The sequence below is a fragment of the Mustela nivalis genome (assembly GCF_964662115.1).
Source record: "Mustela nivalis genome assembly, chromosome: 3".
NCBI classification, from domain to species: domain Eukaryota; kingdom Metazoa; phylum Chordata; class Mammalia; order Carnivora; family Mustelidae; genus Mustela; species Mustela nivalis.
Window position 1 is genome coordinate 132,014,666 of NC_139022.1, and position 24,577 is coordinate 132,039,242.

Below are 24,577 nucleotides of genomic sequence, written 5' to 3' on the forward strand. Positions count from 1 at the left end.
CAGTTCATCAGTTCACATTAGCCTCATGCTGAATATTTAAACACAGAACAATTTGAACACACCATGAAGGAAGACAGTGACTGCACTTTCATTTGGAACAGCAAGGGCTCATCTAATAATAATTTAGTAAATCAGCCATTTAGTGGCTCGGTTGTGCACTGCATTGTGCCAAATATTATTCAGTTCAACTGTACACTCGCAGAATGGAAATTCAGACTCCACTCACAAGCACTGTTTTTGCTCAATGGAGAGACGAGACCCAAAATCACCCTCCCTAAAGAGCGTTCGTGTTTAGCGATTTATCATAAATACAGAGCTGGGGCAAAATAAAACTAGAGTCGGCTGTATACAATGTATTCTAATTATGCTTTTATTGTTTTAGTCTTTATGCAAAGACTATCAGTGATTCAAAACCTGCACTTGCATTGGTGAAAATACAAATAAGAAATCTTTGCATAACCACGTTGTCTGTTAGCAGAAAGGGGGATAAGTAAGGGTTTCAGGAAAGAGCAAAGAAGAACCTGTCATCTGTAACTTCCACGCTGTGACACTGGCCACCCTCTCACCTTGGTCATTCATTTATGTTTGTCATTTGAGGAAACTCTATTAGCATTTTACCCAGGAACCAAAATGACTCGACGCAGACAAAAATACAGAAACAAAAGCAAAGCATATGGTGTATTTAACTCTTGGAAAACACACACTTGAGTTTGAGGACAAGAAACATTTTTGTCTCTGCATTCTCTTGTCAAAGCACAAATTATGGAATGCAGCCCCCTTTCCTCTCTCTCCCCTGTGTTTGCCAGAAACCTCACAAGCAAATTCCACAACCTGTTTTGATAATATGCTCAAGTTAGAGGCTTGGTGGCCCCTCAACTTATGCCTCTTGTTTTGGGGGAGCTTAGCCTTGTCCTGTACGCCCCCCGAGACTGAATATAGAACCCTTGGGGGGCCGGGTTTAGGAGTATGCATTTCTGGAGGGAGACAGATCGTAGTTTCATTTAAAAAGCCCATGATCCTCACAAGAGCTGTAATTTTCCCTTCGACTTGTTTTTTGGTACGTTATTCCACTCGTCATTATTGCATTGGGCCCATTTCAGAGATGAGGACACTGAGGCCCAGAGAGGCCAAGTAATCTCCTCAAGCTTATGGAACTGGTAAATGCAGGTTTTCTACCTCACCTGCCTTCCTCCCTGGTAGTCTGTTCAGAAGCTAACAGTGCACATTGACTCTAAGAATGCAGATCATTTACAGAAGTTCTCTGGGGAACAAGCGATGGTTATCAGTATTAGTGTTGGCTACGGCTCAGTTAAGCACGGACTATACATCTGCTGAGCCAGGTGTGAGTATAAACCCAGCTTTACAGATGGGGAAACCGAGGCAGGCATTCACACCGCTGGCCGGTACCAGAGCACGGATTTGAGCCAACTATGCTGAGCCCCAGAGCTAGTATCCCTAAGCACTGCGTTCTAGAACTAAGAAAAAGGAATTTTAAGAGAAAAGGTGATTTTGCTTTCCAATCCTAAAAACATCCTCAAGCTTGTCCAGGACTGGGGTGGGGGTGGGAGGTGGAGGAAGAGGGAAATGGTAGCATGGACTGAACTTAGCTCAGAAAGGGCTGAGCCAAGCAAACGTGGCAGCTGGCAGTGTGAATTAAACACATGCACATACGGACACTGGAGATCATTCTTTTTCTCTTTAGCAGCAGAGTCATTGTCGTTGGGACCTGTAATAGCAGTTAGCCCGTAGCTGAATTCTGGAAACTCTTCCGAGTTCGTTTTTAGCTCTGAGCTCTTGAGGAGGAGGATCACGTTGACCCTACTTCACATTACACCCTGTGGGCAGGGGCATTGAATATGATTACTCCTCAGTTCAGGGAGAAGTCACAGGAGGAACAAGGGGCTAACTCCTATGTCCCTCCCCACCATCCAAAACATTCCTCTTAGACCGAAGCCCTTAGAAACAGACACTAGGAGGGAGGTCTTCAACCTTGCTCACTATTTCCAGCCTTGAGTTACACTTCAATTAAACATCAGAGTAATCAGAACAGCCCCGGCAGTCTCGAGGCAGTGGATTTTAATTGCAGTTATACTCAGGACCATCTGTAAAGCCCTGGGAATTTACAGATATCATTCGTCTGGAGGTGCATATAATAGCCGATGATGTTCGACAGTTTAAGAACCAAAGCAAACTCTGTTTTTGCCTCCCTTGGATATCCTTGAAGTACAACAGGGCTCCAGCATGCACATATCACTAACTCAAGTTTAACGATACGTACTTGTCCAGAAATACAAATATACACGTACATTTGTGTACACACACCCCAAACGCATAGACACAGAAGTACAGATACATAGGTACGGCAATAAATTTCTCTGTTTACTCAGTGGTCCTTCTACTTTCCAACTAGACATTTATTCTGCTTTGCCCCAGGGAAAGGGAATCCACAACCCAAAGACAAAGAGAAACAGAAGTAGTTAATTTTCGGCCTTTGTGTTTCTAAGAGCCCAGACCTTGGGCGACTTTAAAGATTTTCAAGGGTAATTTTGACTCTAGGCAGTTTTTGTTTCATGTGCTGACTTTACAACCTACCCCTGAAAAAGGCACCTCTGTCCGTAGCCTTCTCTTTAAGCAGAGACTTTTATCCTGATCAGAAAGTCGATTTCCAAGGCCACTCAGCAGGACCTAACCCAGAGCGTCGGTCTTAAACCAGTACAATGAATTGGAATAAGAAGAGCCGGCCAGAGGTTACCGAGTTCAGCTCTGTACCTCCAAGCAGGTCATATTCACAAGGGTGCAGACACCATCTTTCACTGTATTTGTGGCGGGAAGCACCCCAGGCTCCCATTCACCAATTACCATGACACCATTTAGAAGAGAATGCCAGGAGACCAAAAAGAGGGGGGAAAGCTATTGTCATAACTCTTCGCAGAAATACCTGGTTTCACAATTTATACTTAACTGCTGACACTTGAAAAGTCGAACATTTTGGTAAAATGAATCAAGCTGTAATGTTTCTTTTATGAGATCCCCTTGTAGGAAAGGGAGGGTTGGCACCTTGTGGAGACCAAGCTTAGTTATCCATCATAGCAGTCAGCTGTCCGAGCCGGCTTCTCAGAGGTCACGCGATCGAACCGACAGCTCTTAAAACTATATTATTGCTTACGGAACAGGAATTGGGGCACCAGATAAAAATTACCTGGTCTAATAGGCAGCGAACAATTTTCACTCAATAAAATTAGAAGCCAAATCATTCATTTCATAACACTCTGGCTAATTTATTTGTTGACCTTTTATTATCCATAGCTCTTCAGTGGTATTAACTGCAACTCAGACAAAATCTCTTGTTCATTTCACTTCCATTGATTTTTTTTTTTTCCATTGAGGCAGTAACGGCTGCTTGAAAACAGCCTTTTTCTTTCCACTGTAAAAGTCAATCATGTAACTTAGTATGTCTTACGTTGATATAGCTGCCTTAGCTTACAACCTACTTTAATTTCATGTGATTCAGAAGTCTTCTATGCCATGTTTGTAACAAAGGCACAGCTCTCTGACGTGCCTCTGGCCACGTGGCATGATAGTGCGTAGTGATATGTTTGCGTAGGAAGAGGGCTCTCATCTAATCTGGAGAGAACACCGACTTTAAAATTAGAGAAGGTGCTGATGACCCCCCACATTTTCTTTAGACTGAACAAGAACGCTTTCGATGCCTTTTGTACTAAGAGCAGTAGAATCTTTCAGATTACTGAATTCCTTTGTTCTGAAAATTTCTGCAGATTTTAATTGTGGCTCAACTTTTATTTTTCTTTAAAGACTGTGGGCAATAGTATGTGCTAGAGCGTTCTGTAAGCTTCAGCTGAAATTTCTTATATAATAAAATACTATGAAGTCTTTAGGATGCAGGGTTGTAAAATATAATTGTTCCACATTTGGCATTTTATGCCTCCCTAGAAATAACCACTTGCTACCTACACCTCATCTATGCTCCTCCTTTCCATTTCAATTTACTCTAAAGTGGTCTTTAGCCATAATGAGAATGCCCCTTTCAACAGAAACATGTTTAATTATATCTATGCTAAATGTAAGTGACTCTTCTCAGTCATAGGGCTTCTGAGTAAAGAGCGCTTAAAGAGTGACACGAAAGGTTTCTAATGATCTGCGGTCAGCTCTCTTTTGAGTTCCTATTACCAGAAAAATGAAAAATTTGAGGAATGTCTCAGAGGATTGGAAACTAAACAGTCCTCAAGTATTATTTGGGTTTGTTTTACTCCTTCCCTCCCTGCCCTCATGATATGATTTTTTAGAATGCAAAGTCTGCCATTGTGGAATTTTCCATTAGGCTGAATAAACACCAAAGACATTGGGATAGAAAAGTACCCTGCTCAGAAATCACCTCTCAGTACAACTAGTATTTATCGTTTTGTACATCAGTCTCTGCAGGGAATGGGCTACAAGGAACTTCCAATCAGTTTTTCAGCTTGCAGGCGTTCCGATCAGCCATGTCACCCAGACTTTCAGAAGGAAGCAGGGAAAGAGCTAGAACTTAGAGGCTAGTGAGCTGGGTATACTCTGCCAAATCTGGACCCTTTGGTAAACTCTGGAATGAGGAGGCAAATGAAATGAATGCTGATGCCATTGACAGATGTTTATCGCCTCTAACCCGAGAGTGATCCTGCCACCCTACTCCATTTTATGTTGCTGGTATTTGGGGCCGTTATATCTTGGATCTCCTGATAAAGCAAAGCATATTGACAATAAATGGGCATCAGGCAAATGTGTAGGGACAGAAAGGTATTGTGCTTCTTTCTCAGGAATTGCCCAAGTCAACCTGACTTTGTAATTTAGCTTCTGTTTTCTTCTATGTCCTGCAAAACATTTCCTGCTTGAGGGAGCATAAAGCCAAGTACAAATTGTCCTCCCAAACTGCTGAAGTATCCCTGGGCCTTAATATTATAGGGGTCTCCAGAGTCTTCAAAATCTGATTCAGAAATTTGGAAATTAATGTTGTGTTGGTAAAGGGGTATTCCACTGGCTTTATGAGTTGGTATATGTGCTGTGAATGAAGGAAAGTTCAGGCCATCTCCCCTGCTCATCGGGGTTTGAATTACTTGGAACACTGAATTGGGTTTATAAACAGACGCCATATTGGACCATTAGACAAACGTCCATTTCACCCTAGAAGATTAGATGTGGCCAGTGAATATGAGCTTATTGTCTGTACGTCTGAGGGCAGACATTGGGGAGAAGATTCACATAGCAGCGGAATAATTCCCAGAGTTTTCACCGTCATGAACCCCAAAGAAAGACGAACTAGCCGTATCTGCATATCAGACACGATATGCCTGGTTCTCAAGACTGTGCAAATACCTAAGTATTTCTAAGGGTCTAAGAGTACAGTTAATAAAAGGCTGATGTGCATCAAGACCAACCTCATGTTGTTAGCAGCCAATAACTTGAGATAATGTCTGTACCCAACATGATTCATTATATTAATCACAAAATTAAAATGTAAGCACAAGCCAGCAGGAGTAAAAGAGCAAATTCATAAAAGAAAAAAAAAGTGGCATGAAAACCCCCCACAGTGATCAAGACTTGACCTTGGGGAATTTATATATTGGATTAAAAGGTCTGGAGCCAAATAGAACACCAAATTTAAGTCTTCTGCTTTTATAAACCAGGCCAAATATATGCCTTTGTCATTTCATCATATAAATCAAGCTAGTATTTTTAAAAATCAGAAACTATCTCAGAATAAACTTTTCAACAAGGATTTCTCAAGGCCCATGGTCTACTGGACATTATGCCAGGGGCTTAGGGAAGGCGATCAGATACTCATGGCCTCAAAGGGCCTACAGTCTAGTGGTGGAGAGTGAAGATTAACACAGTTAAAATCAGAGGAAAATGAGCCCACAGCATCAACTGTTGTGCTCTCCTAGAGGGAACAGTCAGCACCATTTCTCAGAGGAATGAGAGAGATTAGAAGCTGGGTGAAGGTAGAATTCCTTCTGATGGAAGAGCATAATTCTCCAGAGTAAAGGCTGTGATACCTAGCACCCAAGACTAAATCCCTGCTCAGCCAGTCGTCAGCTGTGTGGACGCAAGGAAAGTTGACCCTCCATTCTGAGTCTTGGTTTCCTCCTCTGCCACATGGTGGTATAAACAGCCCCTTAACAGGCTCTCTGTGAAGACTGGATGGGTTCATGTTCCACTTTCAATAAACAACAATTATTTTTATCATTAATCAAACCACCAACACCACCTTCATTCTCGGGCTTTGGAGGATGAGGAGGCATTGTGAATGGGCATGGGTTGAAGTCAGCATTCCAAATAAAGAAAAAGTGAAAGGAGAGGAGGTCTGTAGATGGGAAAGAGCCAACATTTTGCTTCTAGGCTAGGGAGGACTAGCTAGACCAGAAGAGAGAGCAGTTCTTCAGATGTGTAGGGAGAGGAGACTGGATAAAGATGGTAGGACCGGATGATAGGGAGAATCTTTTGTAACCCCATAGAACCCTGTACCTTAATTCTGGGAGGATACTCTGCCTTGGAAAGTGCTAGAGAGCAATGTTGTTTTGTTGACTATAGGGGCAACAGGAAGCTCAAAAATTATTTACCAATTGATGGAGTTGCAACATAGGAAGTAAAGATGAATCTTCCTTCTGAATTTGTAGTCCATTCAGCATCTTTATTATAAAGGCTCTGAAGCATAAGTAAAAACCCATAACAATTATGCTTTAACTGTTTGTCAGAGTTGGGTTTCCCCAGTGTTTCTGTAGACTCTCAATAGTTTATCCCCTTTTTTCTTTGCAGGACCCCATTCACATTATCATAAACTAGTGGTCATAATAGGACAGGGGAAACCAGTTTTTAACTGTGAGAGAAAATAGATCAGTGAAAGTTGTTGTTTTTAAGGAATAAACATTTTTTGTTTCTTTAAGAGAGGAGATCCAAGGCCATGAAAAGAAAAATAGTCTGAATAAGGATGTAGCTTGGAAAACAAGCATTAGCTCTATAAGGAGACTCTGGGGCTTTTCAATATTTAGGATAGTAGTATTTGTCTTCTTTATTCCCTACTGGGATTTTTTTTTTTAATCCAAGGATAGGATTAATTATCTTAGAAGAATCTAATCTCTACCTTCATCTTTTAAACTGCAAGCTGGGAGATGTTTTAAACATTATGAAAAGAAGAGAAAATCTCTCCTGACAAATAAATGCCTTGAAAAATTAGATATTAGTACTAGTCAAGTGCTCTTTCTTTTCAGAAATATTAAAATTGCACATTAGAATGGAAGGATCCTTATACTATACTCCCTCCTAATGCCACAAAAAATAAGACTTTAGGAACAATTTCAGAGACAAAAGATTATATGAAACATCCAGTTCTTCCCCTTATGGGAAATTTCTTTCTTTCTTTTTTTTTTTTTTAACATCTCAGGCTCAATCATTTCCTAATGTGAAATTACAGATTTTCCAAATTACCATATAAAACTGCGAAAAAATTACACTTGTGACCACAGAGGAGATAGCATACACTATCAATTTGATTTTAAAAGGCATACATCTTTTATACTACCTGTCATTTTTATAATGCCTTTTACAAATTTAATCAATACATTTTAACATTCTATATACTTTAAGTGCAATATACAATAAATATTCAAGTTTCATCTTAAACATGCTTTAGCCTTTAAATTGTTAAAACTGCAGTGCCCTTTCAATCTACTTACATAATGTCATAAAATATACATTTCAAGGTAAATGAAGTCAGCTACTTCAATTTAGTCCCTCAAACTGGTAGTAAATGAGAGGTTAACACTATGGTGCCAAACCCATTATTGAGTAAATTTAGCACCTTGGACAGCTCTGTAAAATCTTTATTGCTTTCCTGACCTGCTCGTCATGTTCTGTCTGTGTGTTCAGTGGCTCTCAGCTCTGATTGAAAGGCAATATATTAGATCCCCAACACAAACACGCTTGGGGGCTAGTTCACTGGGAGCGTAATGACATGGAGGTGAGAGCAATTTTCTGGTCACCAAAATCCAAGCACCTTGCAGGTCCATTGCACTAACTCATAGAGGACCCAGAAATTTCCTTTCTTCTTCCTATTTGCAGAAATAGCTAATAGAAGCTGAATCACACTGGCAAAGCTGAACCAAATGTGGGCTATTCCTTAAGTCCTTATGTTGATTCTTCAGCAAAGGACATTTTAGTATGGGCAAGGTACCATTTAAGGAAATCACTTTCAGGACAAAAATCCAGATTCACTCTCCATAAGACCACTGGTCTGAAATGATGTTGAGTTAATGACTCTCCTATGGCCATGTGCCTAGTGGGAAAGTGTGACCCAGCTCCTTGGGTAGAAGAAGGATGTAACTTTATGAAGCAGGACTCACATGTTTCATTTTCAAAGGATTAAAGGGTGATTAGAGCTCTCAGTATTGCATAAGCAGAAAAAGAAGCGGTTGGATTGTGTCATTGGAAAACTTTGTCATCAAAAATATATGAGAGTAAAATGTATAGCATACACAAACAGTTGGAATTTTTTCAGGTTTATGAAAATTTCAAAGTTCTTAGAGTTTATTTTGAATTTCCCTCCTCCCTGGTTCTGTTTAATTAATTAAAATAAGCACTGTGCAGAGTCCTCGGTGATAGTATTCCAAGACTGAAATTCACAAGTGCCGTTTCCGACTGCACCTCATTTTGCTTGTGACAAACAGGAGACTTGTTTTTTTTTTGTTTTGTTTTGTTTTTTCCCTAAAATGAAAAGAAAGAAAAATACCTTCACTGCCAAACCCAAACACTGGTATAAATATTTATTTGGAGAAATAAATGAATGTAGACACAGAGAAGTCAAATCTTAGTAAATAAACTAACTTGATCCTATTTTGTTTTAATCTTTCCTAAGAGCCAGAAAAAGCCATGAGGTTTTAGTGAAAGCAGCACAAGCCGAATTTGATATGGGGATAGGGTTTAGTGTGGCCATACTGTAGTAAATTATTAACTGCTGTGGTCAGACAATACTGTGAACAAAAAGTGGTAAATTATCTTGTAGCTTGCATTAAAAAAATAAAGAAATTATTTCAGATGTATTGATTCAAACTCCACTGATTATATAATGCTTTTAACTCCTTACATGAAAAATAACTGAACTGTTTTATAAATGGGGTCTAGCAACTTAAGGCAAGCATAAATGTTTATTGAGAAGAGAAAACCCCTCTATCTCATTTTTGAATTTAGGACATTATATATGTCATAGGTAGATACTGCAGTATGACAACTATTTTATCTTATAGAAAATTTAAAATTGAAAAATGCTAATATGTATCTAAAAGCTTGTCATTTCAAGAGTTGTTCGAGGATTTTTGAAGAGGCTATGGTGACAGCAAAATGAATGTAATTATATCCCTATTTTATGATCAGTGTCTACAGTATATGAAAATTGAACTCCGTTGCTTCTCCATGTGGAAATCTACTGTGTAAAATATTTAAATTTAAACTTCTTTTTGAAACTTTACTCATGCTCCCCCCCCCCCAAAAAATGTAAATATAACTTCTTACAAACCCCCTCTGGTCATCAGGCTGAACCTTTAGGTTTGCTTCTCTGATAAGCCTCCATTTCACAAGCTTAACTTTCCTCTTCATTTTCCAGTAGAAATTAATCTGCAGAAAGGGCAGAACAAAGAGGGAGCGACTTCTTTGGGTTGAAGACAAAAATTACCACCATACACACTTTTGTAGAGTGGGCTGTTTATTAGAAATAAGCATGCAGGCTAAATATGAAAGCCTACCTCGATGAAAAGAAGGAGTTTTTCTTCTGGAATGAAAAGCAGAGCGTATATCTAGGATAAGAGTGAATGAACAAATGGGGAAAATGACAAACAATCCTGAAATAGCAAAGGATTGTTATAAAAGAAACAGACTCTGCCAGTCATGAAAAGTGGTGCAGAGGGAGCTTCCGGCGGCAGGAGACTCCTTTTGTAAGGGCCTCTGACCAACGGCGCATTGCCTCAGAAATGTGGGTTTACTCCATCACTCCCTTATATCCTGGCTCTGCCACACAAGGGAGATAAACAAAAGAAGTTTAATGCTACATGCTTCTAGTAGCCAAAGATTGATTGGAAATCCCTCGAAAATGACCCGTCTGATAAGGTCATGGTTCCTGGAATAAGCAATTAAGTACTAAATAAACACATCTTAGGGATTCATAACATGCACTGAATGACATCGATTGTAGTAATCTAGTAAATGACCTCGCAATTGTATTCAGCAATAAACATATGAGTGCTTTATCGTGCCCATGGCAGACTATCGAGTGATGTATTTTATCTTGCAGTACCAATGATGCTCACCTTTTGACTCAATTAAGTGTGTGTGTGAACAGGGATAAATTGGTGATTTAACACCATTCTGGGGTTCCCCGAGCTAACTGCCTTGAAAGCAGTGTATTCGCCAAGTATGGCCAGAGGGAGCCGGAGCGCGATCTTGTGAAAAGGGAACAACTGGCCGTCACTGGGAAGATTGCCTCTGCTTGTCTCTTGACAGGAAGTCATCCTCAAAAGGGCTGCGGATCTGGTGGAGGCGCTCTACGGAATGCCACACAACAACCAGGTGAGTGGCCCGGGGCCTCGAACCTGCGTGGGCCTTCACGTTCCGTGGAGGAGCGCAGAGTCCTCAGTGCGTTGAGGAAGGGCCAAGAAGATGAAAGCCCCTTGCATGAGTTCAGGGCCATCCTGACGTAACGCGTCAGGCTGATCAGTGCTTCTCTCCTGTTTTGTACTTCTTTTATGGCCTTTTCTGTGGAATCATTTTCCTCAGGAGAAAAGGTACTCCATTTAAAGTGAATCTTCCGCGGGAGCATGCTTCATAATTGAGGAAGAGAGTTACTGATGTTTTATTTTATTCCTCTCAGGTTTTCAAGCAAATTTAGGAGGAAAGGGAGGGGGGGGGTTAATTTCTTCTCCTAAAACGCATAATAAGACCTGAATATAATTGTCTGCTTCTATTCACGGAGTGAGTCCCCATATAGGATTCACATTGCTCTGGAAACGAGGAGTCTGAGCAATCATTCACTCTTTCTTTTGTGTCCCTTGAATCAGTGTCCAGGGGACAGAGTTCCATGAACAGTCAGGGACACAAGGAGTCATCTACAACCCGGCCTTAACTTTAACAGGGAGAGGAGAAGCCTCCTCTGCGTGTGTGTGTGTGTGTGTGTGTGTGACGGGGGCAGGGGGTTCCTGTGTGTTACTGGCCACGAAGGGAAACCCCACGCTGTCCTACGCAGTGAGGCAGTGTGGAAGGACGGCTAAGACAGTGGCCCTTCGAAGTCAGACAAACAAGGTTATGCAGCCCAGCTGTGTCCTTACACAGGCAAGTGTCCTTAAGTGTGAGCGCTTCACCTCTCTCTGTGCCTCAGTTCCCCCATGTGCACTCTGGGCCCAACGATGATGTCACTTGTCCCAGCTTTGCTCCAGGTTTGCTGAGAGGTGTGGAAGTTAACGCCCTGAGCACCGAATCTGGCATAGAATAAACACTGGAAAGGATGGTTTTCCTGGGAGGATGACTAGGCGTCGCTAAAGGGGATATTCCTTTTACTTTCCAGGAGATTATTTTGAAGAGAGCGGCTGACATCGCGGAGGCCCTGTACAGTGTCCCCCGCAACCACAGCCAGCTCCCGGCCCTCACCAACACCTCGGTCCACGCAGGGATGATGGGCGTCAACTCCTTCAGTGGACAGCTGGCTGTGAACGTCTCCGAGGCATCGCAGGCCACCAACCAGGGTCGGGAACCTGCCCTCCTCCCTCTCCATGGCCCTGCCCCTTCCCAACCTCAGGCTTTGTCATGCTCCCGTCCGGCCTCCAGACCCCGCCATTTATTTGACACAAAACAGTTGTTATTTAAAAATATTTTCTTTTCCCAAAGGGGGGATTCCTAGTTTGTATCAGACACTGCTGTGGATTCGGGGGGATAGCTGTCACACCCGGCAGTGTGCTCTTGGAGGCTGGGAAGGACGCATGCACTTAGCCTCCTCTCCATTTGACTTTTCACCGTAAACCATGAATGACAGATCGCCAAGAGGGCTGGAATTAAAGTTCTGAGGGGCCAAAGCACATCATCCTCGCCCAGGGAATAGGAACCTGTTAACTCCAGGGTACATCTCTTAGATTGGGATTTATTTCTGCTCCAAAATGATAATTTATAGGCCCTGCATTGCCACTTCTCACGGCCCCGCTAAGTATTTATGATCTCCTAAGAAATGTGTGTTTTGCTCGCTTCCCATTTTAATCACAGAGCTAGTGCCACCAGCCCACACCCATGAATCACCCGGCCCTTTCCCTCTGGGATGCGGTGATGGGACAAGAACCAGAGACCTTCCTGTCCCCGAGCCTTCCCGGATTGTCACCCTCATGCCCAGCTTTGCCCCCACCCCTCAGGTTTCACCCGCAACTCAAGCAGCGTGTCCCCACATGGGTACGTGCCGAGCACCACCCCGCAGCAGACCAACTATAACTCCGTCAGCACGAGCATGAATGGATACGGCACGGCCGCCATGTCCAATCTGGGCGGCTCCCCAACTTTCCTCAACGGCTCAGCTGCCAACTCGCCCTATGCCAGTGAGTAGATCTGTGTGTCCTGCATTTCTGTGTGCTTCTGCTCCAAGAACTGGGCATCATGTGGTGTGGCCCACCATGCAGGTCTTCTCAGTCTGAGGACCCCCACCCAGGTGAAGCTAGGAAAGACGTCATTTGTCTCCTGCAGAAATCTCTGCCCCCCACCCCCTGTTCAACTTCCTCAACCCAAGGTCTCCCTTGTTGTCAGAATTTGGCTAAAACCCAAAGCAGCAGTAGGATGTCATCACCAGAACCCAGGTTTCAAGTTGGAATGGAGATGGGTTTGACCCTAGCTTCTCCCAGTTCCCAACTGGCAGCCTTCTGCAAGTTCTCTCCTCTCCAAGCCTCAGTTTGCTCATCTGTATAATGGAGAGGAAACTAACACCCTGTGTTAGTGGGTGGTGCTCCCATACAGTTGTGAGACTTTGAAAAATTTATGCATGGAATGAGCTTGTCCTGATGCCTGATCCACAAGAGACCGAGTCAAGAAATCTCATCAGGATGTTGGAAGGAAGGATGGTAAGAGAAGCAGCTAGTGCAGCATCAGCATAAGCTAAGACTTAACATCTCTCCCTTTAGGAATAGGACTCCTTTGATGTTGTTGTTGTTTTAATGCTTGAAATTTTTTCCCGTTTTTGCTTCATATGTACTAGGAAACAAACAACAGCAACAACAGGAAACAACAACAAAAATTTTATTTATTCCAAAAAACTGGCAAGATAAAAAAAACACATACACATTTTTTTAAAATTTATGTCTGTATGTATGTACGTATTTATTTATTTATTTATTTTGGTTGTCTTGTCCTTGCCTTAAAAAAGCTTAGCTTCAAGAATTTCGGTACGAAGGTGAGGTTGCATCTAAAGACATCTTTACATATAAAATGTCCCGGGTTTTATCTGTATAATCTCTCCATCTCCCTCTGAGGATTTGTACATAGATAACCAAGTTCATCTTAGACAGTGTGGATAACTCTTCTGTTTTATAAAATGAGGCCGAACTCTTAGACATCTGTGGAATGATAGAAGATGTGTTGTTAAATGAAAGAACGCTCATGATTTTTTTTTTTTTTTAAAGAAGAGTCTTGGCTAAAAGAACCTAAAAACCATGCAGTCTCTGATAGTGGAAATGTGGAGTGCTCTAATCTTTTGAAAGAGGAAAGATCATTCTTGGCCTTTGAGAGAAAGGTTATTTCTGAAAGTAACACTTAGGGCCTTTTACTTTCTTGGTGAATTTTTAACGCTCAGTGTGTGCTAAATTTTATATTTCCACTTTATCTGTTCAGAATCAGCAGCTTTGTGAATGTTTAAAATTCCCCCAAATAATCTGCATACATCATGTCTGCCTGCTGGAACCAGTTTCAGGATTTTGATTCATTGAAAGATTGTTTCTCATAGATCTATCATTTCAGTGTTCTGCCATCTACTCAATCAGAAAATGTTTCCATCATGACCTGAAAATTAAAAGGTGGCATTCTTAATTAAATCAATAAACTAATTGCTATATGGTAGCAATTCAATTTAGGGGCTGGGATTGCTGTCTTCGCAAGCCCGTGCAGACGCCCAGCAACTTCAGCCTGAGATTGCATCTGTCAGACTGTGCAACTTCCAACATTTAATTTCCATTAATTGATTTCCTCAGTGCTCACAAATATAGTATTAAATTCTCAAATAGGCTCTCAGATGGGACGGTTTTATCTGCATAAATGCAAATAAAACAATAAACACAAAGCCCAGCTGATTTGAATTTTTGCCTCCATAATATTTAATTATTCATAAACCACTCATGTTGAAAAATTCCGAACAGAATAAAAAATAAAATAAGACATTGCGCTGGTGAACACACTTTGTGGTGTGGTGGCTGATAACTAATAATGTTATAACAAATGGAGCTGTTTGACTATATTTCACCCTTTCCTCTGCTAACCACCCCCCTCAAACTCCCCACCTCTAAATACACATAATGATCGCATTTGCCAACGAGATTAATTGCCTTCCTCAGTGAACCAGCAGGATTTCAAGTCTACGAATATTTAAAAATCAAACCTCCAGTGCAGGAGTTTTGCAATTTAAATGGGTGTTATTATTGAGCGTATTTTCACATTTACAAATCCTAAGAGATGTATAAAAATGCTGGCCTCATTAAAAGAAAAAGTACCGTGTAGAACATGTTTGTGAAAACTCTGAGGATGGCGGCCTGGGGTTCTGCTCCGTCAAGCATCCAGCGCCTTTAGATTGTGTTAGTGCTAAGCACTGATTCCACGGGGTCATTTTCCCCCTGATGGCAGCTGCCACCCAGACCCGTTCTCCACTTCCCTCTTTCCACAGCCAGGAGGCCGAGGGAAGCCAGCCCCCTCCCCAGAGTCTAGACCCTGGTGGTTCATGGGAAGGGGGCCTCTTCCCCTGGTGACTGGTTTCTTTTGCAGGGGAGTGTAGTGGAGAAGACACGGGATTTGGATCTGGTTCCTAGCTTCACCACATTCCGGCTCTGGACCTCAGGCGGGCAGGGCACTGAACTATTTCTGAGTCTCACTTTGCTCGGCTTGCTCAGGTGTAAAAAGGATGTAATAGGTCCCCACTTGAGGTCGCTTGGACAGTGACATAAGATGAAAAAGACATGAAGGTTCCTGGGAATGATAAAGCAACATGTAATGTTTATTACATCATGGGAAAAATCATCCAGTGGCAGGAAGAACTTAGAATTTAAATAGAATGCTTGAAAATTTCTGGGCAGGATCCATACATTTCCTGAGGAAATGGAGGAAATAGAAGGTGAGTGTATGAAAATACTGGTCTTGAGTGGATAGGACTCACTGTGTGTGAAAGCTCTGTCTTCCTGAAGCAACTATGAGATTATTAGCAACTAACAAAATAGGAATGGCCAGGCTGAAGGGACCATGGTCGGTAGAGGACGTGCAGCCACAAAACCCATGTCTCCAAGCAACTAGGTTCTCCCCCTCCATGAATTGCCCAAATTCCCCCATCATTGACAATCCACATCCCCACTCCTACTACATGGGGAGCCTTTACACAAGGCTCCTGTCCTACTGCTCGTTAATTCACAAGCATTCATGTGCGGCTCCATGGGAGATAGAGAGTTTGGAACTTTGGCTTGTCGTTCTGCGTTATCCGCAAATATTGCCTGTGGCAATCTGTCTATCCACCAAGCCTCCTCCCTACCTAGATCTGTGTGTGTGAAGCATTCAGGCACAGTTGTGTCCTTCAGGAACTCGTAGCTTCATGGGCGGAACAGGGACACATACACACTGCCTTCTGCCAGTGCTTTAAGTTGGAATCCTGGCATTCCCTTCAACCTACCCTTCTTCCTCACACGTCTCATCCCATCACTGACCACACTGTCTCAGGATGGCCTCCTCCTGTGCCTCATATTCCCAGCATCTTTGCTAGAACCTTAGACCCCTTTAGACCCCATCTGGAATGCTTCCTTTGACACCTCCTCCATGAAGACTTCCTTCGTTCTCTTCCCTGCCTCTGCAGAGCTGGCCATGCTCATGTCCTGCTCAATGACAATGACTTTGTCATTATTTTGTGCTACCTTATCCCTTATAAGAGCACTTTTGTTCCATGGCCTGGGAGCCCCAGTGCCTTGCACATTGCCTGGCATGTAGAAGACACAGAAGATCACCACCAACAAAAGGTAGCTGGTGCTGAATACCAAGTGATGAAAGCAGATGAGATTCCAAGAGTTTAGGGAAGGCTCATGCTGGCAGGGAGGCCCGAGCAGGGTGTCTAGGTGAAGGGCAGAGCTGAGCTGCCTCATCTCAGCACACCAGGAGAGATGCTGATTTCTCCTTTCCCATTGCCCCACCCAGTTGTGCCATCCAGCCCCACCATGGCCTCCTCCACAAGCCTCCCCTCCAACTGCAGCAGCTCCTCGGGCATCTTCTCCTTCTCACCAGCCAACATGGTCTCCGCGGTGAAACAGAAGAGTGCTTTTGCGCCAGTCGTCAGACCCCAGACCTCCCCGCCTCCCACCTGCACCAGCACCAATGGGAACAGCCTGCAAGGTAAGCCCCACCCAAGCCAATAGGATGCCCTGACTTCACCCTCCTAGGGCCTGAAGCAGATAGGTCACTAGTGCGAGGGATCAGCCTCAGGCTGGCCTGCTTCTTTCTGCCCTCCTTTTGTTTGTTCCTCTGTGTTCACTCTCATTGGCCCCTGGCCCCACACACCCCTTCTCTGCTGGAGTTGTCTGAGCTGTCCTCTTCCCAACTCCAGCAATTCTGCTCAGGCCCAGGATTTGCTTAAGAATACTATTTCCACCTACTAATATCATCATTTCTCTTTTCTCCTCTTCCATTCCCTGTGGTCGCCATAATCAGACCAGTCTTTTGTGGACTCTAGCAAGTTCTCCACTGCAGGGTCTCTCCCGGGACTGGCCTTCTCCTGAAGTAGGTCACTCAACCTTCCCTTCCTGTTGCCTGTGTCAGAGTGAACGTGTGTGGGACTGATTATGGGGAGTGGGTGAGCCATGGCCTGACCAGAACCCTGAGGTTAGAGCATTGTACACCAAAGGCCCCAAGACGGATGGCTGGGAACCAGAAACCCTAGATGGTTACCAGAGTATTCTGGTTCATATTAAAATTGTTCAATTTTGGTCCCCATCATGGAGTATGGAAAATAAGAGTCACCAAGAATTGAGGTGACCTCTCTACTCATTGAGGAAAAAGAACCCCACCTTTTAAAAACAGGGCTACTACATCTCAAATTTTTCTCTTGTGCTAGCACTGTTGACCTACACAAGCTCATTCCTCTCTCACAGCAGGACTGTGTGCTCTGGGCTTTCGAAGCCCCTACTTTACAGATGAGAAAACTCAAGGTCAGGGAGGTTATGAAATTGTTTGACTTCCGGCAGTAGCGTGTGGTGAGAGCTGGCTTCAAACTCAGGCTCAAAACTTCATCTCCTCCTTCCGTCTCCCAAGCACTGCATTACTTAGAGGGGGTAAAAAAGATGCACCCAGGATTCCCAAGGTAGCTGGCAGGGAAATAAGATCAATAGAATAATCAGCTACCATTTATTTAGCCCTGAACCGTGTGTCAGGCGCTGTGCTCAGCAGTGACCATGTTTTCTCGTATTTAATCCCCACCACCTCCTGGTGAAATATGAGGACGTTACGATCTCCATTGTACAGATGATAACGCTGAAGCGCAAGGAGAGGAAATACCTGCCTATAGGCATTGCCCCTAAATGGGGAAGATGAATGCAAACCTCACAGGGTCTGTGCCCCGAGCCCGTAGCTCGGGGCTACACGGCTCCCCACAGTGCCTTCCCGCAGTGGTCATCATGCCACCCTCACTGATGGAGGTCAGCCACGGGAGGGGTCAGGAGGCCGGCATACCCACCTGGAATCGCTCAGCCCTGTCTCTTATGTATATGTGTGTTATGTATTGTATGTTATATATGTATGTTATTTATACAGAGCACACATGTACTCTGACTGGATGCTTTACTTGCTATAATCTTACATTAATTCTTCCAAAGACCCTATGAAGTCAGTACCATTCCCTTTATAGAGATGGGTAAATTCAGGCCCAGTTTGCTCAGGGTCACATAGCTAGTACTGATAGAGCCAAAATTGAACCCAAACTGCATGATTCCAGAATCTGAGCTCCTAATGACTCTGACTTTCTGACTCCACACAGGCTCAGCTAAACATTCTTCAGAAACCTGCTGGCAAATCTGGCCAGCACAGCCAAAGTCATGCCTGGAATAATATGCTGGTGGCCCTCCCTTGAATAGCATTGGGAAAGCCATCTCAAAGGGCAGAGGAAGATAATCTGAGCTACATTTCAGGCAACAGTCCTCACAAGGGGTCACGCCCACCGACACAGAGGGGAGCCACCCATTCGTACACATCTCAGACATTTTCAGCTGAAAATAATTCTTTGTCACCCTCAGTACACCTCTGGCTGGCCTACTCAGGATATAATGCTTAAGTGAATCTGACTTATAATGGGTTTAAATGAGGATAAAACCTATGGAAACAGAAATCTGCCATTCTTGAGCTGCCTATCACAACCTTCGTTAAGACATAGATTTCATATCAAAGTAAGATAGAAAGGGGTTTGGAATCAGCAGCTGAGAGGTGGGGCTTGAGAAGCAAAGGCCCGCAGCTCTTGGGAGGTCCACAGCCGGATCGCTGGCCTGCGGCGACTTAAGCAGGCAGCCCTTCTGCGAGGCCCCGCATCTCTGCCTGCGTGTGCACCAAGGAGAGATCAGGAAGGGACTGAAAACAGGGACTCAGCCCAGACAGTAGAATGTCCTGGGTTTAGAGAACATCCGGTGGGGTATGTGTATATGTGTGTGTGTGTGTGTGTGTGTGTGTGTGTATGCACGTGCATGAGCGTCTGTGTGCAGGGGCTTTTAAGTAATAATGAAATGGCTTCAAGACAGGGACTCATGCAAAATTTGTTCATTTGTCACCCAGCATTTCTAACCCAAGTCTGCACGGGTTCCAAAAGTACAGAGGCTGTTCCCCCATATTCGGCTTAGCAGCAGGATCGCCATCTCTCCATCACATCTCTCACACACAGCTGCACAGTGGGGAGAGTTCAAGGTGAAATTCAGGGACACGCTTTGTGCTGGATTTGCTGTCGTGGATGACATTGCCCTTACCTTCTGTTTGAGCATGTGTCCAGTAGAGTCTTTCTGCTGGTTTTTGTTTTTCCAATACCATCATGGACCAAACAGCTGTGGAGGGGTGTCAGGGGAGGAGGTTTGAATAGAGAAATTAAAGTCGAATTAACTGACACCGCTTTCCTTGAAGCTGTCCTGTCTGTCTTCCTGCCACTCTCACCAGGCAGGGCCCACACACCTAGGATTGCCCTTTGGCCCTCTGTATATCATCCCTGATGCCCAGAATGCACTATACAATTGCTTCTGGGGGGCTCCTGCCTGAGACTTTGGGGTTCCCCTGAAGAAAGGAACATTGGGACAAGGGGCTCCTAGACCTGCAGCTAAAGAATGACCTCATCATTAGTCATCTACATTCTGCTTGTCTATGGAGAAAGTACATGGGAGGTTTATAGAATGGCAGGGTGCAGGGACCATTAAGACAGGGCAAGTGACAGAGGAAGAGTTGGTTAAGCAAATGGACTGTATAAATAAGATCAGAGGTGACGCTTTTAGGCTGTTTGAGGGTTTTAAAGACCTGTGTACCTCCAGCTGCCCTTCTCCTGATAGTACATCACTCTGGGTCTTTTTAGCCAGCTCCTTAAAGACCTTTTACCCCAGGGGCCCCATCTTGGCCTCCTCTAGTGATTGCATGTACATTTATTCCCCAACAAACACCCCACTGCAATCTCACATGATGGTGATGGCATTGGTCACAAGCTACTAACATAGGAGGGCTTGTTCTCAGCCAGGCTTCTGCATCATCTGCATCATCTCATTCCCAACCACCCTTGATGTAGGCTGCTCCCCATTCTATAGAGGCAGATACTGAGCCTTATCGAGCTGGACCTTGGATGAAGGGCAAGGGGGATTCAGGCAGAGAGAGATGGGGAGAGAGGGCGTTTGAAGCAGATGATTGAAGATGATGGGAGCCACAGAGTCACGTGCAGTAACCAGCAGGCCATTTGGCATGCTGGGGCATGGAGGCCAAGGAGTGGAGATGAGGTTCAGTGAGGAGGTCTTTATGTGGAAGTCATAAATTCCATTCTTTCCAGGTGTATTATAATTCACAATTTCTCCTGTGGTCCCAACAGGCTTTCTCTCCCAAAACCTTGGACAAATTACCACATGGCTGAGAAATTTTGTTTTTAGGATAAAACAACTCTTATCTCAGCACTTCTGGAGTCTCACAGATAAGCTATTAAAAAAATCTAAATTCTGTGGTCAAACAAATGTAAAAAATGGTGCTTACTGAATCCCAGTCTTGGAGAGCCACAACACAGCTAAGTTTTTTAAAAGCTCTGAGACAGACATCCTGCAGTTAAACAAACAAACAAACAAACGAACGAAAAGAGTATTCCATTGAGTTCCCTAAATTTATTCGCCCAGAGAACCCTTTTCTGAATGTTAAGACCAATTAACATCCCATGAAAAACATTTGAAAATGTGGCTATATTTTGGATTTAAAAAGAAAATGCTGAGACCTCTTCTTCCATTCCCATCTAGGTAAAGTCAGTGATAAACCCTGATGCTGACTCCCCAGGTGTGTCTATTTTCATAGGTCAAAGACTTGAGTGACCCACTCTGCCCAGATATTGTCCTGGAGACGTCCTCTCCCTTCTCCAAAGGCTTATGCCCCCTAGAGCATGGATTCTATGCAATTTCAGGCCTCAGAGGACTTCATTAATCAAGAGAGAGGCAGCCCCAAGGAGGCTGTCAGCATGCCATTGGACTCCCCCACAGTGTAGTGATTTTAAACCCTAGCCATGTCCTGGACAGTCCCTGCAATGAAAAATTAAAAACAAAAGACCAGAGTGATTTCACAGACACTGTACCCACACACTGTTGTTTTTTTTGTTTTGTTTTGTTTTTCTCACCTTGTTGGAGCTCAGGCTGGCTGGCCCCACCCGACTCTCGATATCATGTAGTCCAGCGGCGATCTCATGGAGTTGTCTTTTCTCTGTGCACATGCTCAATTTGTGCAAGATCTCTCCCCCCACCCCCGCCCCATTCTGTTCCCGATTAGCTCATAATTCTTACACATATGGTGGTTTGAGGAAGACCACATTCCATCCTCTCACTCCAAACTCTCCCAGCTCTGCAAAACTTTTCATTTTGTCTTTGTTCTTATCAAAACGTGAAAACCATAATGCCCAATGCATGGCCTTTTGAACCAATAGTTTTCTGACCTCCTGTCAGAGAACGTGATCCCCCAGCTGCCGGCGAAAATGGCGGAGCCACCTAGGTCTTCCGATGTCTTGTGATGTTTGGCATGTGTCGCTCTCTGAGAGTGTTGTGTCCTCATGGAAATCTTCATGGCCCCCACTTGGGCAAGTCCGTGTGCCAGCAGCAGTTCTGGAACATTCCAAGCCTCAGACACCCATCCCTCTCACCCACATAAGTAATCTTGAGGATTGCAGCACAGATACAAGAAAAACAGCTCCTAAAAACCCAGGAGCTTCCCTGCAATCATACCGGGAATCATGCAGGGAATACTTTATAAAAAGTCCTCTTTAGAGGTAGAGCAACTCAGACGACTCTGCAATCAGAATTCTTTTCCTAAAACTTATTTATCATTAAGTGTTCTGCGTCTAGAGTTTAGGAAGTCACAGATGAGACTCAAGGAGCTGTGACCCCGATTTAATATGTGGAGTTTGGGGTGTAGGTACAAATGAGATCCCATGGTTTCCATTGAACTCTAAGAGAAGTCTGAGGGCCAACAAAGGCAAGGTAGGAAAGTGTGAGCAGACCAAAACTGCCCGCTGGGTACCCTCAGTTATGTCTGTTGGCTTGTTTTTAATTTTAATCATTTGCTAGGATGTATAAACTGGGCTCTTTTGTATTTTAAAAAATTCACCTCTCCATCTTCTCCTGCAAGAGTTCAGAAGAGCTGGTGGTTGTGAGCAGGCATTTCTGCACAGCAGCTTTGGGGAGCCCCCTCCAGGGGAGGCTTGCTATGCCCTTGGCAGAAGCCCCTCCGTCCCTATTGGTGCACTTTGCTCACTTACGTTCCCAGTCCGCGCTCCAGGGGCATTGGAATTTGGGACCCCTATATTCCAGATTAAGAAGCGCTGTTAGCTATGGACTAGCACATCAGTGAACTTTGCTTTATAACTTTTAATGGGGCCCAAGTGGAGGTTTAATTTAATTAATCAAGCACATGATTCAGGTACAATACACTGCTAGATTTTTTTTTTCCCCCTGCCCATCCAGAATTAAAAAACATTTTTTTTTTTTTTTCCTGGCCATCCAGAACTAAAAAACAAAAAAACCCTGATGTTGTCAGGGCCCAATTAATAAATGTTGGCCTGTCCCACTGACCAAATTAGCAGGAAGTTTGTCAGTTCTCCGTTTTGCATCCTGTGGATGCAGCCTGAGCTGCCTGGCTGGACCATGGGGGTTGCCCTTTAATGCCATGCTCACAAAGTGGGTTTGGGTGGAAGGCAAAACTAGGACTTGGTTCTCTTGCCAGAGCTTTGGAACTCCTGCAGAAAGACCTGTCTTCCATAAGGGTGCTCTGACCCACCTCTGGCCTAGATGAAAGATCCTTAGGGAGGCAGAGCCATGCAGAGCTGTCACTGTGCAGAGACTCCTTCCCCTCACCACTCAACTCCCTTGCCTCTGGGGTTGCAGCATTTTGAATTCTCCTGTTAAGGCTTGGGTTAAAAGTCTGAGCTCCTCGTTTTAGTCAGATCTAGGGCTCACTTGAATCTTAGGGGGACTGCTTTTCCAACTGATCCCAAATCTTTGGGGGTTTAAGTCGGTCTGCATTTGGCAAGAGACACTTCCTGTTTCTAAGAAAAATGGCTTATGTGGGCTTACGAAAAAGACTCCAGGAGCTTTTGGACTGCAAAACGGCTCTTGCAAAACAACATTTGGATGATTTACGTGTACATGAATCAGAAACATGTGGATTAAATTTCCCTGTGAATACAGATGGGTTTAAAAATTAACGGAAAAAGTGTTTGGCAAAATACATTTTTTTTAATTGAATTTAAAATGTTGGGGGTGGGGGAAGGGACACCGGAGGCTGCGGGGCTCAGGGCCTCACCTAGCCTCCCTATGTGGGCAACAGGTTTGTGATAGTTGGGGTTTGCTTAAAAACAGGCACATTCTTCCAGACATGAGAGTTGGGACACACAGAGGGCCACTTCCTAGTGTCAGTCATCACTGACAAGAACATCAGTTTAAATTTAGAATTAACAATGAGGAGAAAGCACAGACTTTCTCTCTCCTCTTTGGAAGCAAAGATGGCTGCCTCTTGCTATTAATGGACGCATCGCTCATATAATTCAAACGCTATACCGTCTTAACTTTCTCACAGACATCCCTCCATTCCTCATGCTCATCATGTGAAGTATGCTGTGGGAGGTGATGCCTATTTGATAGAGAGGAAACACAGCCCAGAGACATCAAACAGCTACCATGAGGTCACACAGCTAGTTTAACAGCAGAAGGGATGGATTAAAAGTCATAGCAGCTAACCTCTATGCGGTCTTTACTGGGAACTAACTCTGGGCCAAGCACTTCACACAGGTTATTTTATTTAACTCTCCCAACAACCCTAAAAATGTCACTGCTCTTACAAACATCCTGAACTGCATTTTCTAGCTGAGGAGGCAGAGGCTCAAAGAAACAAGTAACTACCTAGGGGGGTGAGGGGGCGGGGAAGGGGGAGCAGCCTACTCAGAAAGCAGGAAAGCGGAGGTAGAAGGCTGGCCTATCGGATTCCCTGCTTTTCTAAATACCACTGCATGCGGCCTCCGAACTCAGAACACTTTGAAAGATTTTTTGATTACCCCAGGATCTTACCCCAGCTTTCCTAGGCTATAATTTTCTAGGAATGTGGTCAGACCATTCCAGAATCTTGAGTGAAGCCATAGTATAGGGGACACCCTTCAGTTCCATGCAAACATGCCTTCCCTCCCCTGCCTTCCCCAGCTGAATTTGCCCCCCAAATAAGGTCTACGGTGGCTGGCCCTTGCTTCTCCCAGACATGACGACGGACATGAAGGCCTTCAGCTTGCTGCCCCAGTACCCCGACTTTGTGCACACACAGAACACCGAGCCATGGGTTTTTTTCTGTAGTTGGGATGAACCAATTTCTTTTCTTTTCTCTCTCTCTTTTTTTTTTTTCAACTTTATATTATGGAAGTGAAGGGGAGGGGGAAAAAAGTGACAAATTGAAAATTCTCACTATTCTGCAAGGTTTGGGGCCATAACTTTCCCAGCGGTATTCAAACTATGCAACTTTCCAGTTATGTTTCAAAATTGAAATCAGACTTGGAGGATGTTTAGCCTCTTCTGTTCTGTTAAAGACACATACACAGACTGATAGA

General features: G+C 43.9%; 1 protein-coding gene across 8 annotated transcripts in view; it reads left to right on the forward strand.

Annotated features, from left to right (window-relative positions):
- Positions 1-24,577, forward strand: part of EBF1 (EBF transcription factor 1) — a 383,907-nt gene that overhangs the window by 358,413 nt on the left and 917 nt on the right. For 4 of the 8 annotated variants that reach the window (XM_082724997.1, XM_082724998.1, XM_082724999.1 and 1 more), the window contains exons 12-16: positions 10,540-10,605; positions 11,597-11,774; positions 12,429-12,608; positions 16,438-16,632; positions 16,948-17,016. In XM_082724997.1, coding sequence (XP_082581123.1) covers positions 10,540-10,605; positions 11,597-11,774; positions 12,429-12,608; positions 16,438-16,632; positions 16,948-17,015 — 687 coding nt within the window. In that variant the 3' untranslated portion in view covers position 17,016. The remainder of the gene's footprint in view (positions 1-10,539; positions 10,606-11,596; positions 11,775-12,428; positions 12,609-16,437; positions 16,633-16,947; positions 17,017-24,577) is intronic. The other 4 variants (XM_082725001.1, XM_082725002.1, XM_082725003.1 and 1 more) reach the window with 1 other exon arrangement.